Source organism: Antrostomus carolinensis, unplaced genomic scaffold, assembly GCF_000700745.2.
Source record: "Antrostomus carolinensis isolate BGI_N321 unplaced genomic scaffold, ASM70074v2 scaffold44214, whole genome shotgun sequence".
Lineage (NCBI taxonomy): Eukaryota > Metazoa > Chordata > Aves > Caprimulgiformes > Caprimulgidae > Antrostomus > Antrostomus carolinensis.
In genome coordinates, this window is record NW_010312229.1 from 5,000 (window position 1) to 21,243 (window position 16,244).

The 16,244-nt window shown below is 39.8% G+C and overlaps 1 protein-coding gene across 1 annotated transcript in view; it reads right to left on the reverse strand.

Annotated features, from left to right (window-relative positions):
- Window positions 1-870: 870 nt before the first annotated feature.
- Window positions 871-16,244, reverse strand: part of STAG1 (STAG1 cohesin complex component) — a 68,065-nt gene continuing 52,691 nt past the window's right edge. The window contains exons 21-27 of the mRNA XM_010166964.2: window positions 15,467-15,595; window positions 10,919-11,124; window positions 8,302-8,473; window positions 5,263-5,373; window positions 4,215-4,329; window positions 2,380-2,460; window positions 871-2,285 (exon numbers count right to left, since the gene is read on the reverse strand). Coding sequence (XP_010165266.2) covers window positions 2,262-2,285; window positions 2,380-2,460; window positions 4,215-4,329; window positions 5,263-5,373; window positions 8,302-8,473; window positions 10,919-11,124; window positions 15,467-15,595 — 838 coding nt within the window. The 3' untranslated portion in view covers window positions 871-2,261. The remainder of the gene's footprint in view (window positions 2,286-2,379; window positions 2,461-4,214; window positions 4,330-5,262; window positions 5,374-8,301; window positions 8,474-10,918; window positions 11,125-15,466; window positions 15,596-16,244) is intronic.

A 16,244-nucleotide genomic window follows, 5' to 3' on the forward strand; every position in this document is an offset into this window, starting at 1 on the left:
AGGGTGCTCATCATACTCATGATTTTGAATAGTTTATTAAATGAAAGGTGAAGCATCAGTTTTAAATTGTACAAAAGGGAAAAAAAAAAACCTCATATTGTAAATGTACAATTTACAGAATTACTAGCAAAACCAATCAAGGAGACACTCATAATACAAAAAAACCTATTGACTGCAAACTGAACTGGAAACCCATTGCAGGTACCGTGATCATCAATGTTTGTTATACAGTATTCTACAATGTTAAATTAGGAATCAGTTTTCCACACAGAGGACTGTGAAGCACAAGGTTCGTCTGAGACTATGACTCAAACCAGGCAGCATTGATTATGCTACTATGCTCACAGAATTGTTGTGGTGACAATTTAACGCAGCCATTCCTGCCCACTCCTGTTACTTTTGGGGTGGAGAGAAGAGGAAGGGAGGTAACATTATTTTATAAAGTTCCAGCTACTTCTCAGGTTTTATACATCCGAGGAATGGCTGAATTACCTAGTCAAACATTTTTGGCAACCATGTCTGAGAACTGCACATGTTGTAAGAAACAAACCTCAGCAGAGTGAAATGCTGGTTTGTTTTTAAAAATAGATTATTATTTTCCCTCCCAGCAAGTAAGCACTGGGTATGAATCTTGGTTTGTTTTTTCAGTAAGCTCGTAACAGAAAAAAGCTCCATGATTATTTTGCAGTTGCTTAAGAAAAAAAAAAAAAAAAAAAAAAAGCACCTCTAAAACTGCTGTGCTCCAAGTGGGTCAATCTGCTTTGTATCTCAAATGCCAATATTAGACTGCAGAAAGGAAGATTAACATTTTGGGGCTGATTCTGAGAGATCCTGGAGTCAGTGCAAGTTGTGGATGGCCAGCACCTCTGGTATCAGGCCAGTTTTAACTAAGTAGCAGCTACTAGGCAGAGTCATAAAATTGAAGCATAATGAAATTCCAAATTACTTATTACAATGAATTAGCTGAGAATGTTTGGGGTTTTTTGGTTGTTTTTTTTTAAAATGTTTTTAACTTTTTTGAAAAATCATATTTTTTTTTTCCAAAGAATTACTCTTAATATGCACAGTTAACACTGAAAATGTAGCTGTATTCCATTGTAAGCTTAAGAACTTCACCATCTAAGCACAAATTTCTATGCAGCACATACAGTACTTCTAACTGGCAAAATTAATTTACAAAAATAGCGCAAAAGGCTATTTACGGCATGGAAAGTAGACTTTTTTATGGTACAGTTAAAATTGCTTTTAGTATGCTAAAGTGATTCCTTTCCCCCACCCTTGAACTATTTGTTTTTAATAGGAAAGTTGCTGTTTATGTACCTTGGGTTGGCAGGGCTTGAAGTAGGTAGTAAAAACAGCAAAGTGATTACTTGAGAACCATTTGTGTGTTTTACTGAGAATACTTTATTTGCTGGTATAAGTTGCTAAAAATGCACAGAGCAAGTACCAATAGAAAATTTACTGGTTTTGTGTCCCCATGTGCTATATAAAATGAATGTTACACAGCATCTGTTGGAAAAGTGGCTTCATGGACATCTCTTACTTTATGTCCCATTATAAATAAAAATAAATCTTCTCAAGAGTATAAAATCTGGGTTTATCATATCAGAATCTGAAATTTTTTGGCAGAGATGCACGTCATTAGAATTCTAACCTCTTCTCTAAGAGTGTTCTTCTCAATGCCTATGAGAGGATATAAGCGTACCATAATGTTAATCAAATCCAGTGTGTTAAAAAACACTTTTCTGTAGCCAGAATGACCTGCTTATAGCATCATTGCTAGTCAATGGCTGATAGGCATAGGTTTAATAAAAATGGCTAGCTCTTAAAACATAAAAAGGCAAATGTTAAAACTGTTTTAAATTGTACAGCAGAAAAATAAAGTTAAAAAGTTCTGTTTTCACTCGTTGTTTTCAGAAAACATATGTAGAACAGTGTTTATTTCGACAGCTGTCTTAACAATTTAAAACTTCCTCCTCATCCAGGAAAAAAAAAATCTGTATTAGGACAGTCAAGAACAGGGATACAAATGATTTTTTAGGTCAGCCCTTCTGAGGTGACTGGATTGGCCAACATTCCTTTGTGTCATTAAGAAGTTCCTCTTCTTTCTGTCACTACAAAAAGGGATTGACCTCAATCATTTGGTTAAAAATCAAACCGTATCACATCAAAAATGTGGTTTTCATACAAGCTATCACAGTATATAGGCCTCTAGCTCTAAACAATAGAGTTCCAAATTTGTAAAATGTCTTCACCAGACTTCAGAACATAGGCATTCCAAATCCCTGGAAAAATGATTTAAAAGACAGTAATTAATTTGGTATAAGAATAATCAAGAGAACCTCAGATAAACAGTAAACAGTACTAGTAAAGCCTTACTGAATCATCCTCAATGATAGCTGCGGAGTCAAAGAAGTCTGGCCTCAGCTCAGCCCGTTCTCGCCGGTTTCTTGAAGGCGGCTGAAAAGAGGGGTCAGCTGTTTTAGAACATCAGTTACCGGGGTACAAAGGACTCGCATGGCTCTGCAGCTAATGAGTACTGACATTAACATAATAATGTTAACATAACCTCAATAATGTAACATAACCTCTTCTGTTACAAAGCAGCTTTGCCTGGATCTCCGTAAAAGCTCTGTCATAGGCGAGCACTTCTTAAATTCACCTTTTATTTAAGGAATGGCATAAAAGCTGATGGATTCTAAAGTAATTTTAAGTCTATGCTCATACCTAAGGCCTTGCTTAAGCCTCTTGCTGACTTGACCATGTTCTTATATTAGGACTGTAGGCCAGACTGCATAAAAACTGTCTTTTAACTGTCTTTATGCTTTTAAGTTTATGGTGAAATTCTAGCTCTGACATGGTAAAAAAATGGATTTAGTAAAAAAGGTACTTAAGATGTCACAGTAGTTCTGAGGATTAAATCCTTTATGTTGTCCTTCCCTAGGAATGTAACAGTAAGTGTGATTGTCACTGGCTTGATCAATTCCTTCATTTCCTTGCCTTGGATTACCAGTAGAAGATCTTACTTACTTGACCATCATTTGAATGCTAGTAATAATCTCAGTATTCAGCAGCAGCAACTCAATTATTGCCTAAATTTTCTTTCCAAGACATTATAGCCCAGTCCTAAAGTAACCTATGCCTTGTTGTTTGGATATGAAAGGAGAAATATGAAAGCATAAAAACGGTGAAGTGTATAATGCAAACTGATCCTTTTCCCCTTTTTACAAGGCAGAATTCGTTCTGAACAGAGAGGCTATTAAGGTGGTAATCTGTACAAAGGAAGCTCTGCCCTGCTCACGTTACCGTGACAGGACCTGAGGTTGCCATCTGATGCTGGGACCTGTTTGGGAGCAATTTCAGTGTAAGGTACCACCTCATGCCTACCCACTACAGCCCGCTCTCCCTTCTCCTGTGCCAGCACAGCTCTGCGTACAGCTGTAAACTAACCAGCCCTTGATTAAGGATCCCCTGTCCACCCAAGAAATCAAACAAACCAGGAAACACAAAAAGAGCAACAACTTGGCTGGGTCAGTTTGACCACAGTGCAGCTGCACAAAGAGCCATGTCAACAAGAGTTACTGATGGCTGTGACAATGGCACAGGGAAGGCAACACCACCTAGAATACCCTGAGATGATACTGTTCCATACTCTTCATAATGTCCACCAACAGCCTGAGTCAAACAGTATTACTGGGTTTTAGAGAGTCCATCTGTACTGCACGAGGCCGAGCAGGCAGCCTGGTGTAATAGTCACTCAGATGGGGTGAGCTGGTCTTGCCTCTGTCCCCACCACCCCTCCTCCTGCCCTTGGCTGACTGCATGGTGAGGCAGATCAGGTACTTCTCCAGCGCTCCTCTAAGAGGGCTGCAGCAGTACACTGACACGTTATAAACCATAACCTGACTCTCGGAGCTTGACAAGCCTCAGGTGCATGATGGTGCTTCTAACACTTGGTACTGCCCCAGTCCAGAATATCAGAGAGGAAGTGTGCTAAGCAACACTCCTTGTGTTTCTGTGAAAAAGAAAATAAAAATCTATCAGGCCTGAGTCTGCAGTTTTAGGTTCTAGGGAATATCTGGATCATTTCCACTCTTTAGCATTCAAACAGAAAATCAGGCTCAAAATTCTGGAAATTTTTGTTTGTGCTTTAAAAAATCCTTTTAAATTATCTCTTATGCATTTTAACCTTGCTATTAGTAAGATTTACTGACCAGATCAATGACCATTGTGTCCTCAAATTCTTCGTTCATATCCTCTAGCTGACCTCGTGAGGACATCATTACATCTTCAAAAATGGGCTCAGCGTCATCTTCCATTAGACCTCGTCTGATTAAATAAAGAGAAAGAAAATGTCATGTCCAGGCATTTAAATTTCCCAACCACGATCTTTGTCATTAAAAAGAAGGCACAAATGCTATCCCTTAATGCCTTCACATAAAACCTTATGCTGAGAATAAAGCCAGCTCACTTACCGTAATATTAACTGGAAGAACATCTTACATAAAAACAAACTTAACACTTGCAGAGGCTAAAGCAGGAAGTCCCATGTAATTTCATTATAAACAATAATTAAATTTGTCCCTAACGAGAGAAGGGCAAGAACCTCACTGTGTGCTCGCCCTTTTACAAAAAGGAGTTGCACTGTTTGCCAGGATCACTGGTAAATCCCAGGGAATCCAGCAGTGAATCCAAGACCAGTTTCTAACACTGTAAGGACTGGATCTTGCTGGAGACTCTGGCCCCCCTCCAGAAAAGAACTTTTGTGCTGAAAGACGTGACGGCATGTAGCACCTTGTCCAACAGAATGCTTCAGCATTCAACCACCTGTGTTCCCTCCGATAGCTGCCCAGTCGGATGCTTGGCAAAAGATGATGAGGATAAAAGAAGCTTCAACAGGTTCACGGGAAGACTGGACAACAACTTGGAAGGGAATTACTTAACAGACAAATGGCAGTGCTTCAGGGAAACCCCTGAAATGAAACCAGTTGAGGCCTGGGAGAGAAGTAGGGGGAATTGTGCTGTGTCTGTCTGTCCTGTTCACTGGGCACCTGCTTGTGGCCACAGTTAGAGGCAGAACACCAGGCTAGTGTGCCACACAGCCTGGCATCCATTCCAGCATTACAAAACTGTTTCTCTGCCTTCATTAACAAGAGTTAAAATGTCACAGAAATAGCAACAACCCAGAAAAGGTAACATAAAATGCAGCACTGTCATCCCAAATCGTTCTGATATGGAGATGAGTATGCTCTGAACACTTACACTGCATGCCTTACACCAGTTCTCCCTTTCATGTAGTTCATTCCTGTCCTGTCCTTTCGATTTAGATCTTCTAGCTTCTGTTGGCCCAACCAAGATATCTGCATCTGGGGACTAACAAACAGAAAGCAGTGTTATTTGGTTATTTTTAGACAATAACTATCTCCTCAAGTTTTGTGTCTGGTCATGCTTCAGATTAAGATATTTAAACTGCATCCATCATTACACACATCTGGATTCCGTTCTACAACTTGTATCCTCTCACTGTATGTGCACAAAAAAAATTTTCCATTAATTGTTGTAATAAAACCAGCTCCATCAAATGCTAATATTACTCATTCATTAGTGTGGCATGCACCTGAAGTGGGAGCACTTCTAAAACTCATTTTATTAAATCCTACTTCACTGTCTGAGATCAGGCAAAATAGCAGCAAGGATAGATCCAGATTAATAACTGACACACATTTTAAAACAAAAATGTCACACAAAGTGAAAACCAAATTGCTTTTAAATACATACCCCGATCAATTTAAGCATCCAGTAACTTCTCCACATGTAAACACATGAAAGGCTGTACTTTTAATAACATCTAAATCCAGTAGTAGACAGGAATGCATTTGATATGATTTGTGTATTGCAGGACAAGGAAACAGTAGTAAATTTAAGTGCAGCTGTTAAAGACCAACCCCAGTTTTTATTTTATTATGCAGTCTCGGACCCTAATAAGATTGCTGTAATAAACTGGGATAACCTATGTGAAAACAACCTAGAACAAAATATTCCGGAGGTGATTAACCCCGTTTGTTCGGCAACTGACTGCTCTGTCTTTGTTTTATTGTTTAGCTCTCCTCAGCTGACCTGTAGGAAACGTGTGTGGCAGCTAACTCCAGGCCGAGAGGACAGGATTCTCCACTATCAGTTCATACTGTGAACTCCTATGTGGAGTCTGCCTCTTCGAAGGTAACAGCGAGCAGAGCAGTGCTGCCTTTGCCCAACAGTTCTCTGCTGGCAGCATTTGCCTGATATCAGAAAAACGGAGGTTCAAGCCCAGGGTGAAGAGCCTGGTTCAACTTCCCTCCCAGAAAAGGGGAAGGTTTAAGGCTGTGCCTGCCCATCAGGCTCAGGAGTAAAATGTGGTAGCTGGAACCTGTCCCACTTTGTAGAACTAATGAGATGTTCCCAGAGAGAGATCTAGCGTAGTGATAGCTGATCAAGAGAGGGTCAGGAAGAAAGTCCTGCATCAGCAATTTTCTTTGTTTTGTTTTTACTGCAGAGGAGAAAAATTTTAAGGAGAAATTGAGGGCCACATCATCCTCAATCTTCCTTACAATCTAGAAGTTATGACAACATCTGGAGAGGCAGGAGATTGGGAAGCCAATCCTTGACCTCAGAAAGGCAAGTAAGAGCTATCAACCCAGACCTCACATCCTGTGGGATGAAGGTGAAAAGGTGCTGTGGGTCTGACACCAACAGGTGTCTTCCTCAGCTGTGCTTTCTTTGTGCCAGCTGGGACTACCTGCTAGTCTGAACTGTGTAGGTGAGGAAATCCAGGCCCCGGCCTGCTTCACGTTCACTTGTTCACACGCCAGCCCCTGTCCCTCCAGATGGGACCAGCACCAGCTGGGAAAACTCAAACCCACGTCAGGCCTTTGTGCAGGAGCACACATACCCCAGCCTGCCGTGCGAACCAGCCCAGCCAGCCTGCCACCTTACCTCACACTGGCTATGGTGACATTATGTGGTTAATGTGGGGAAAGAGAGTTGGCTGAACTCATTTATGAAAATGCCAAATATTATGTGGTCCAAAAACGAATAGGTATTTGTAGCCAGTTGAGCTGCAAGTCTCTCTTGTGGTGGGCACTGATTAATGGATCATATCAAGGTTAAATCTGTGGCACTGCTGACGTCTGCATGCATTACACATACAAGCAAGGGAGAAGACTAGGTTGTGCTTTCAAAGGAGTACATTTCTTTAGAAGTTGCTCAGATTTTATGAGAACCTATGGTCACAAATTGGCCAACTTTAACAGCTTATATGTACAACATGGTGGTACACATATACCCTTGTCATTTGAGACTGGAGAATGTTTTATCGTCCCAGGCAAAATGACCGTTATTAATTATTTCTATTTAGAACATACTATGATGGGAAGGGTGGAGCGGTAAGGTTTAGGATCCAAACAGGGTGAGTGCACGTTCAGGAAGAACTAGGAAGCTGGGGAATGTGTACCAAGAAAAATACAATGGACAAAACCTGGAGGAAAACTAAGAGGCATAATCTGGGTATTTTATATTATACTATACCAGTAGAAACCCAATTCATCTAGCCAACATAATATGACTTGTTTTAAAACAGATAAATCAGATCAGTAAATATGGCTAGAAGGGTTATAAAACAGTCTCCAAACTAGATATTGTTATTCCGTGTATTGTTATATCTTCAAATTAATAGAAATATCACATAATGGCATTCTCTGCAGTCTTCACTATTCTTAAATAAACTACTGACAGATAATAGCCAACATTTTTTCCCCTCTAAATAGAGCTGATAAAATGGGAGCTGAGTGACAAAAAGCACATATAATTTAGGGCAAAATAAAATTGCTTGCAGGCAATTACCCCAGGAATTACTAGCTCAGCAGCTAGAACTGGACAGAAGAGTTAATTTACAAGAAATCAGTTAGGATCTCTGAAGAACCTTAACTGTACTATGACACAGAGCAGAGGGAAAGAAGAGAGAACAGCTAGCAGATCTAAAAATCTCTAAAGAGAAATCCAGCCTGGGGCCACAAAACACTAGGAAGATTGAACCTAAATCACATGGTTATGCTATAAGATAGTTTTAACATAAGGAATTTCTACCATGATTTCATGACAACATCTTTTTCCTGGGAACTGAAAAGAATCGAAGTACTGCTGAGCTATAGCCAAGACATTTTCAGTCAGTTTTGCAAATAAATGCTGCCACAGGCTATCTGTGTAAATAATATGCAACCCCTCTGCCTGGTTCACTGTATTTGAAACCGAAATTCCGACACTTACTTGTGCAAAAAATCTTGTTCAGATCCCTGCTCCGACTCGTGCTCCTGGATCTGCTCTCCCATTTGCCTAGTGTTCTCTCTCAAGACAGTTGAGGTGAGCTGTGGTGCTTGCAGTGTCCCTGGAGTATGTATGTTCTCATTCCTGTTCAGCCATGAGCCTTCTAGACTCTCATCTAGAAAAAGAACATTTAACATTCCTGACGCTGTTCTGATAATGTGCAGCGTAGTGCTACTGCCTTCAGGATTTGTTCAGCCAACTCACTGAACAAAAATCTTCCATGAGTCATGAGAGCCTTCCATCTACTGACACACTTCGACACAGTTCATTTTAGTTGCAGCACCTTCTCCAAATTTGATTTTCAGCAGTTTAGAGCCTTTTAAAACAAGTGTGCCTTTAAGAGATCAACTAGATGAATACTCAAAGTGGTAAAATTTTCAGCTCTAATTTTATTTTCTGTTCTTTTAAGGAAGGATTACCACCAGCTATTCCCAGCTTTAACAGCAATTTAAAGTAGAAATATTTAACAAGCAAACAAAAAAACCCCATTGTAAACAAATACTGTATTGCAGCACTATCCAAATTGTCGTGTCTTGCACACATATAACAAAGGTAATTCCTAATTACTGAGTTAACAATCTAAACTTGAGACTCTTAATCTTATATGCATACAACAACCAAGATACCGTTAAACACTAAGATGAGGGTAGAGGATAAACCCCCAAATCTGGCCAGCACAAATCTCTAGATACTTCAGTAAGAGCCATTTCAGTGGAGTACAGAGGGGGCATTTTAAATAAGAGACATGTCTGGCTGGTGTGAACTTGAATGAGTGATTTCAGTGTATTTAGAGCAGATGGGAGGAACGGAGCTGGGGAGGTGACTGAGGGTGTAAGTGGGATGTTGTGCTCGTATTGTGAAGGGAGCAAACAAGAGAGGAAGGAAGAGGGGGGACTTGAGGAGAATGTGATAGAGCAGACAAGTGTGTAGGCAGGAGATGTAGGAAAAAAGAACAGGAAGTTGCCGGAGCAAGTGAAAGACAGGGGAGATGACAAGAGAGGAGAAGACAAGATCACAGATTTACTAACAGACAGAAATGTGAGGTGAGAAAGTAGATGGGGATCTCGGTGGATCTTTTCATTTTTCCTACACCTTTTATTACCCTTCCGGCATACATGTTGTCTAAAAAGTTGCCTATTTATTCTTGGAATTTACCTTTGAACTTTTTATAATGTTAGAGGGTTTTTTAAAATCTTATTTATGTTTGATTTCCTTAAGGCATTATGAAGAAATGTCACAGAGCAGATTTACTGTCAGTAGCAACAGGGAATGTTCTCCAACCTGGGCAGTCTGCTGAACTCAATATACGGTGGATTTAGGTGAGAAAGGAACCACAGGGGACTAGTTATGGTTCTTTGATGCAAGGATAGTTTATGCAGTGACTCTGCCCTTGTTTTAGTGCCTTCAGAGTGGAATTTAAAGACAAAAATAATCTTAGCAAGATTTAAAGAGAGGTCCACATTTGTAACTGTACTGCTAGATTAAGATTAAAGCTAGGACTTTTGGACGAGTTATAAAAAATATGTAAAGATGAAAAAACAAAGACCTGTGTACATACTACAGATGCCTTCAGTTAATTTTCAGGCAACCGGCTGTTTGCTAAGGCTGGTTCTTCATAGCTCAAGTTATACAGACGAGTGAACAGTAAGTACTTATTTCTGAGGATTAAATCTCCGATTATTTCATGAGCTCATTATTGGTACGTACAAAATAAGACAGAAATCTATGTCTTCCTGTGAAAAATACAGACAACCTGGCTCCAGGTTTTCTTAGCTCTCCTTTTTCCAAGATTGAAAAGGAAGCAGACTTAGGGCATAACACAATCCCTAACGCCTACTGCACATCAAAAGACATCCAAAAATTAAGTATGTGGTGTCCTTCCAACAGTTCATATTATTGTATGGGTTTTTTTTTTTAAACACATGATAGCTAATGTCCTGTATCAATACATGTCTGAACTGAGACTTCTGGTGCTTGCACTGCATATCCTTGCGCATATGGAAAGGCCACAGAGTTGTGCTGCTGCTGTCATGAGAGCATACTTGCTGGTAACTGTTCAGTTCTATCAACTACCAGGCAGTCAAATTCTACAATGAAGGCATCTAGCAAGGAAAAGACAGTTATGCTGTTATGGGCTAAAACAAACAATGATGAGCTATACATCCTTCCTGGACCTCCATACTGAGGCTGTATAGCAAAGCTTTCATAAGTAATGAAGGTCTGTGTAGTGATCTATGAATTTAAGGTCTGTTAAGCTTCACACTGAAGAAAGGAGAGTGGAATCACTTCCTAACCAGAGTTCTTCAAAATGTGTTGTCCTTGAATCATAGAACAGTGTGGGTTGGAAGGGACCTTAAAGATCATCTAGTTCCAACCCCTCTCAAAAAACCACGTTAAAACTTGATAGGAATTTGTAGAACAGATATCTCATTTTTACAACAGACAAAATATATGTATTTCAGAATTAACTGCTAAACCATAAGGACTTCTAAGAAAGAAGGCTGTAATATATGTACAAAATGAGAAATACCTCTACCAGGTGACCTCAAACCATACAAACCTTCTACTCTCTTTTTGTGGAGCGGTGGCCGTCCTTTCTTATTCCTTACTGAAGAGGCTTTGCTGCTGCTGCTTCCACTGTTAACGGACATCCGATCATCTTCGCCACCCGTAACTAGTGAGTTTCTATAGGAAATGAGTGGAAGCCATACATCTTCTCTTCTTTCCATCATCTGTTCTGTCAGAAACTTCTCCAAGTAGGAGTGACTGAAAATAGAAGACAATGAGTACAGAGGTGCAGCACATTGTTTCCTCTTGAATTAATCTGCAACCCCTCTTCATATTGTTGAGAGCTTAGCACAAATCCTGTGTGATGTTTCCTTATTTTAATAACATACGCTGATAAGGCATTGTATCTCTGACTGAGTAAGAATACAAGGCATTCCCTCAAAACAAAGTAACATAGTTAATCATGCACAGGTTACTCACAGATAAACAATACAAAATGTTCTCTGCCCAACATCTTCCTCCCACACTTGTCTGTGATCATTCACAGCATACTCTACTCAAATTCCTTTTCTGTTTTGCTTAGCGAGGAAGCCACTCCTATATATTGCTACTGTGTCTACAGACAGACTGCATTAGAGTCACTGTTGCGAGGATGTAGGATATCCTTTTGCATCATCGAACAAGAAAAATGGTTTCCTCAAATGCAAGCAGTTATTTTTCAACAAAAAAGAACTGAAAATCTGTTCCACTGCCATGGAGAAGTCCAATGCACACTTGTTAGGGGAGGAACCAACCAACTTCCCTCCTGTATGTGTTCCAAAGGGAATCTGAGTTGTTTTGTTCTTCCATTGATTATTTAATTATGGTATTAGAATTAGTCCTTAAAATGAATATGCAAATCCACATAGAAATGATTCTAAAGAATTTCAAGCTGCAGAACCAAGCATTCAGAATTTATGCAAGAGACCTCAGCATTCCTCAACATTACCTCTGCCCTTCCTGCAAATACATTAGGGTGCACCCTTTGATCATGACTTCATGTAGTGCCACACTGCCAGGCTGTCATCAGTGGGAGCCAAACCCACAAATGCTGCAGGGGAATGAACTCTCAATCTCCCTTTTCCCGTGAGCTCACGGCTGGCTCAAACTTCTTACACAATCTAGGTACTAGGAGCCACCCTGTATATGCCCGGGTAACAATTACATACAATTTTTAATGGGATTTTGTTTTGATGCAGTGAATAGTACGACTTTGCTCAAGAAATAGCAGCTTTTCTGTCTACTGTTTTATTCAATATTGTGACAGGTTTTTCCTTCCCCTTTTCATGTGTACGCTGAGTAACATCCAAACCTTCCACTGAATGGGAGATTCTTGGTCAGTTCTCTCTCTCTTACAGTACCAAACAGTACAACACTTGAGTGCTTCATGACTTTAGAGAATTTATCTGTGGAGTAGTCTTGGAAAGTCAGAACTTTTCCTGCATCAAATTTATATTTATAAAACTAGAGTGTACAGGTTATGCCCAAATTGTTAAGACTGAAAAAGTACACCACTTGGGGGTTCTGTACTGATTAGATGCCAAACTTCAGACAGCTTTTGCTCAGCATTTTAGAGCAGTTTCATACTGGCAGTTCTTACCAGCTTCAATGAGGAGAGAAACTCTGGATTTCCAGAAGCGAGAACACCACGCTGAGGCTCTGCCTCATCTGACTTCAGACACCCAATAGTCAGTTGTCTAGTCTAAGCTAACAGTCTCTATTTGAGAGAAATACACGGAAATAAATGCCTCCCCAGGGCAACTCACCTCTTTACTGGCTAAGATGAATTCGTCTGCTTTTCCCTGTCTGTATCTGCCTGTGTGGTTGTTGCTGTGTTTGTATACATCTTTTTTTGCTAAGTGTGAGAGCCTGGCACCTTAAATGTACAGTTTTATATTAAATCAATAGATTTGAATAAATCCATACATGGCTAGCACTAATTCTGGAAGTTACTCATAAAATGAGAAGCTGAATCAATAAAAAGGATAGGAAAACTAAACTAAACCAATGTTGCTGCTCCATTCCCAAACTGGAAGGATCTCCCTTTTCTCTCCCCAGATAAAAAAGCCAGCTGTAAACCAGAAAGGAAGTAGGAGCCCTGCAAAAGAGCAGTGCTTGCTTAACTGTGCCAGGACTGGTGTTCTGTACCAAGGGCAGATGACATATGCAGACATACCAGGTAGATAATTCATTTTTTTGGGTTGGGTAGCCAGGCCGGAGGAGTTCTAGGAGACGGGCAGCTCTATGCTTGTGAGACCATCAGGGTTATTCTAGAGCACTTCTGCCGCAGACTAACAGCCCATTGCTGAGTTCAGGGACAGCCACTGAGCAGGGGAAGATCAAGCCGGGGAGGGAGGTGAGTGATCCTGCACACGGGACTTCTCCACCAGATGGTGGTCACGCACCTTCCTGTTCACAGGCAACCCCTTTGGAGGGAGGGGGAGAGGTCCCTGTGGATTGGAGGAGTCATGCCACAGAGAAGGGCAAATCAGCTCTCCAGAGTATAGCTGAGTAGGTAAGGGCAGTGAAGCTCTATTGGCAATGCAGCCCCTGCCTGATGGGTGCAAACATGACAGATCTCTCAAGGGAAGGAATGTAGGTGCCTCCAAAAGAAATCTTTACATATAATCAAGTTATCTTGACTCTTTTCATAGTCACCACAGCCAATGGAATCCAGGGCATGTCTGAACTCTCCTTAAAGCAGTAATTTAGCACAAATCAGATAAATCATGCCCTAAAGGACTTATTTCTTTTCACTTATCTTCAAATTCAGCTGAAGTAAAAAGCACAGATACAGATGAGTACAATAAAGACAGATAAAATCAGGAGAAATGGGTTCCACCGCAGCAATATCTACAGTCCTTCAAAGGAAACCCGTGGTTGTGTATGTGGGCACCAATGAGTGGGAGAACCTTTGAGAAAAAAAAGTTAATGGCGACATAGAAGGTGAAGGAACAAGGATCTTCTGAAGTACTGAATTGCATGCAAAGGATCAGGTCAAATTAAGGTGTCACATAAACTGTATAGAATGATTTAACTTTAAAGTTTAGACACTGGAGAAACTTGTGTAAGGGATAATGATTGTACAGGGAGGGTGAGCTTCACTAAATTAAACAGGCATCAGGATAATGGCACTTAACAGATGCAGGAGAATCTACGGTTCAGCTAGGAAGACAGTAATAAATTCCTATTATCCTTGAGCCCTGTCCTGAAGAATAGGACAGAGGTTGACAAGATTCAAGGATATGACAATGAAGAGCAGTTTCAAAAACTAAGTGCCAAGCCAGCCCAACTGGATCATCCAATTCTCAAGCTGGTTTAACTATTCCTTCTACTGTGTTTGCTGAATTGGCAAATTATTGATATAATAAAAAAATTAAATTGGTTCAAGTGTGTGCATGTTAAAAATTATACAAAGTTAACCACGATGCATTTCTTATAACATAGATAAAGCTATAATATTCATAATTGTTAACCCTAATAGAAAAGTCCTTTAAAACTAATGTCTTCACAGAAAAACTACAGAAAGATTTGACAGAAACACTTGAGGGATTTATAGCAATGTATGTCACTTACACTCATTGTGGTCAGAAAATTGACTGGAAAGATATTTATAACCATAAATTGGAAGATCTGGCAATTGCATTTTTAAAATGGTCATAAAGTTATTCAAATAATTCAGTTCTACACCGGGCACATAGTGCTTGGCTGATTTTTGACTGGAGTCCTCTTCCCCCTTACTGCTTCTGTGCTGTGGGCAAATCCTGAAGATTTGCTACATAACCTATTAGAAATGTACAGCATTATCCCCAGAGTGATGCTGACATCTTTACCAAGAACTTTCCCATAATAATGCAGTTTTCTCTTTGCCAATTCTGTTGCTATCTGCAGCTCCTCTTGACAGGCTGTTCAAATGCTTCTCATGAAACAGTATTTCTTGCTCTTTATTCAGATCTTATCAATAATACCTCTGATTTATTTAATTTCCAGTATTTCACCTGCAGTAATTACCCACCATATCAAATTCAGGCTGCTTGTTTTACCTTGCCAGGTCCAAACCAACAATGGTGTCCTCCTCTTTCTCTATTCTGTTTTGCCAGTAAGAGAAGCCTTGACAAACCTTTATTTCCCAGTTTAACTCAATATATTAAAATAAACAACAAATATGTTTACATTTTATATAAATATCTAACAGAAACAGATGTCACTGCAGTGTTTACAGGCCTGTAAATTTCCTGCACTGCTAACATTTAATTTCTTTTTCCTTCTAGCCTGAAAAAAACCTGGTTTTTATTTTCAATGCCTCATGGGAAATTTTAAGGAATATTGTTTTGTGAGATCTCAGACTCACCTCATCAGTGGATCTGATTCTCCTTTTCTCATTTATTTTAATTACTTTAAAATATAAACCAATGAATAACTACGTATGTGAAATGTCTCACTGGGACTTCCTGTAGCCCCTGTTAGATTGTGAAAACCTCAAAGCAGAGAGCTTAAACACACACGACAGTGATTAACAGAGCCCAGCAAAACCCACAGAAGAAAAAGGAGCATTACTTACACAGTCTTTTTGTCCTGTCGCAAGAGTTTAGAAGAAAATTCACTAAGCACTTCAAGGAAAGCAAGGTTAGGAGGTGGATAGTCTTGTCCTTTCTGATTCTGATATTTGAAGGCAAACTCTATGCCATCTCTACAGTAAAGAAATATTAAAATATTGAGACAATTGCAACAAAATAAAAAAAATGCTGCCCAAAATCTGAACTGTGATGAAATTCTTTATACTTTATAGCCCACCGTAAGTTTTTTCCCCCCCCATTACTAGCAAACAGCTGCTTTTGGACAAAGGGGAATCAAATGTTCCCTCTTAGTTTGTGAGGAGCCAATCTCAAAGAGAACATATTGCCAGTCCCATGGTAAGCAGGAACTTACCACAATCTAAGCAACTTGGCAGGTGCTGAAAGCCACTGCCTTAGCAGGAATAGCCAACGGGCTCTTTCTTGTTTCTGCACGAAGCAGAAGCTTGCAGTAAGAATATGTAAGATATAACAAGATATAACTTTTGCATCAAGAGTCAGAGAAGAGAAGTTACTTACCAGTACATTGATATGTGCACCTCTACCTTATCTTTGTTTTATCATTTGAGACTAAAATATCCAACAAGGGCACATGCATGTCTTTACTTTTGCTTGGCACAGGAAAGCATCTGGTAGCATTTTGATCATGCTTTGCTAATCTTAGCCTTAATGGCTTATGTCTCTAAGATAGCAAACTTTAATATTTTAACATTTTTATGGCATAGGAAAGTAATAATTTAAATTTAGGGGCACCTTTCTGCACTT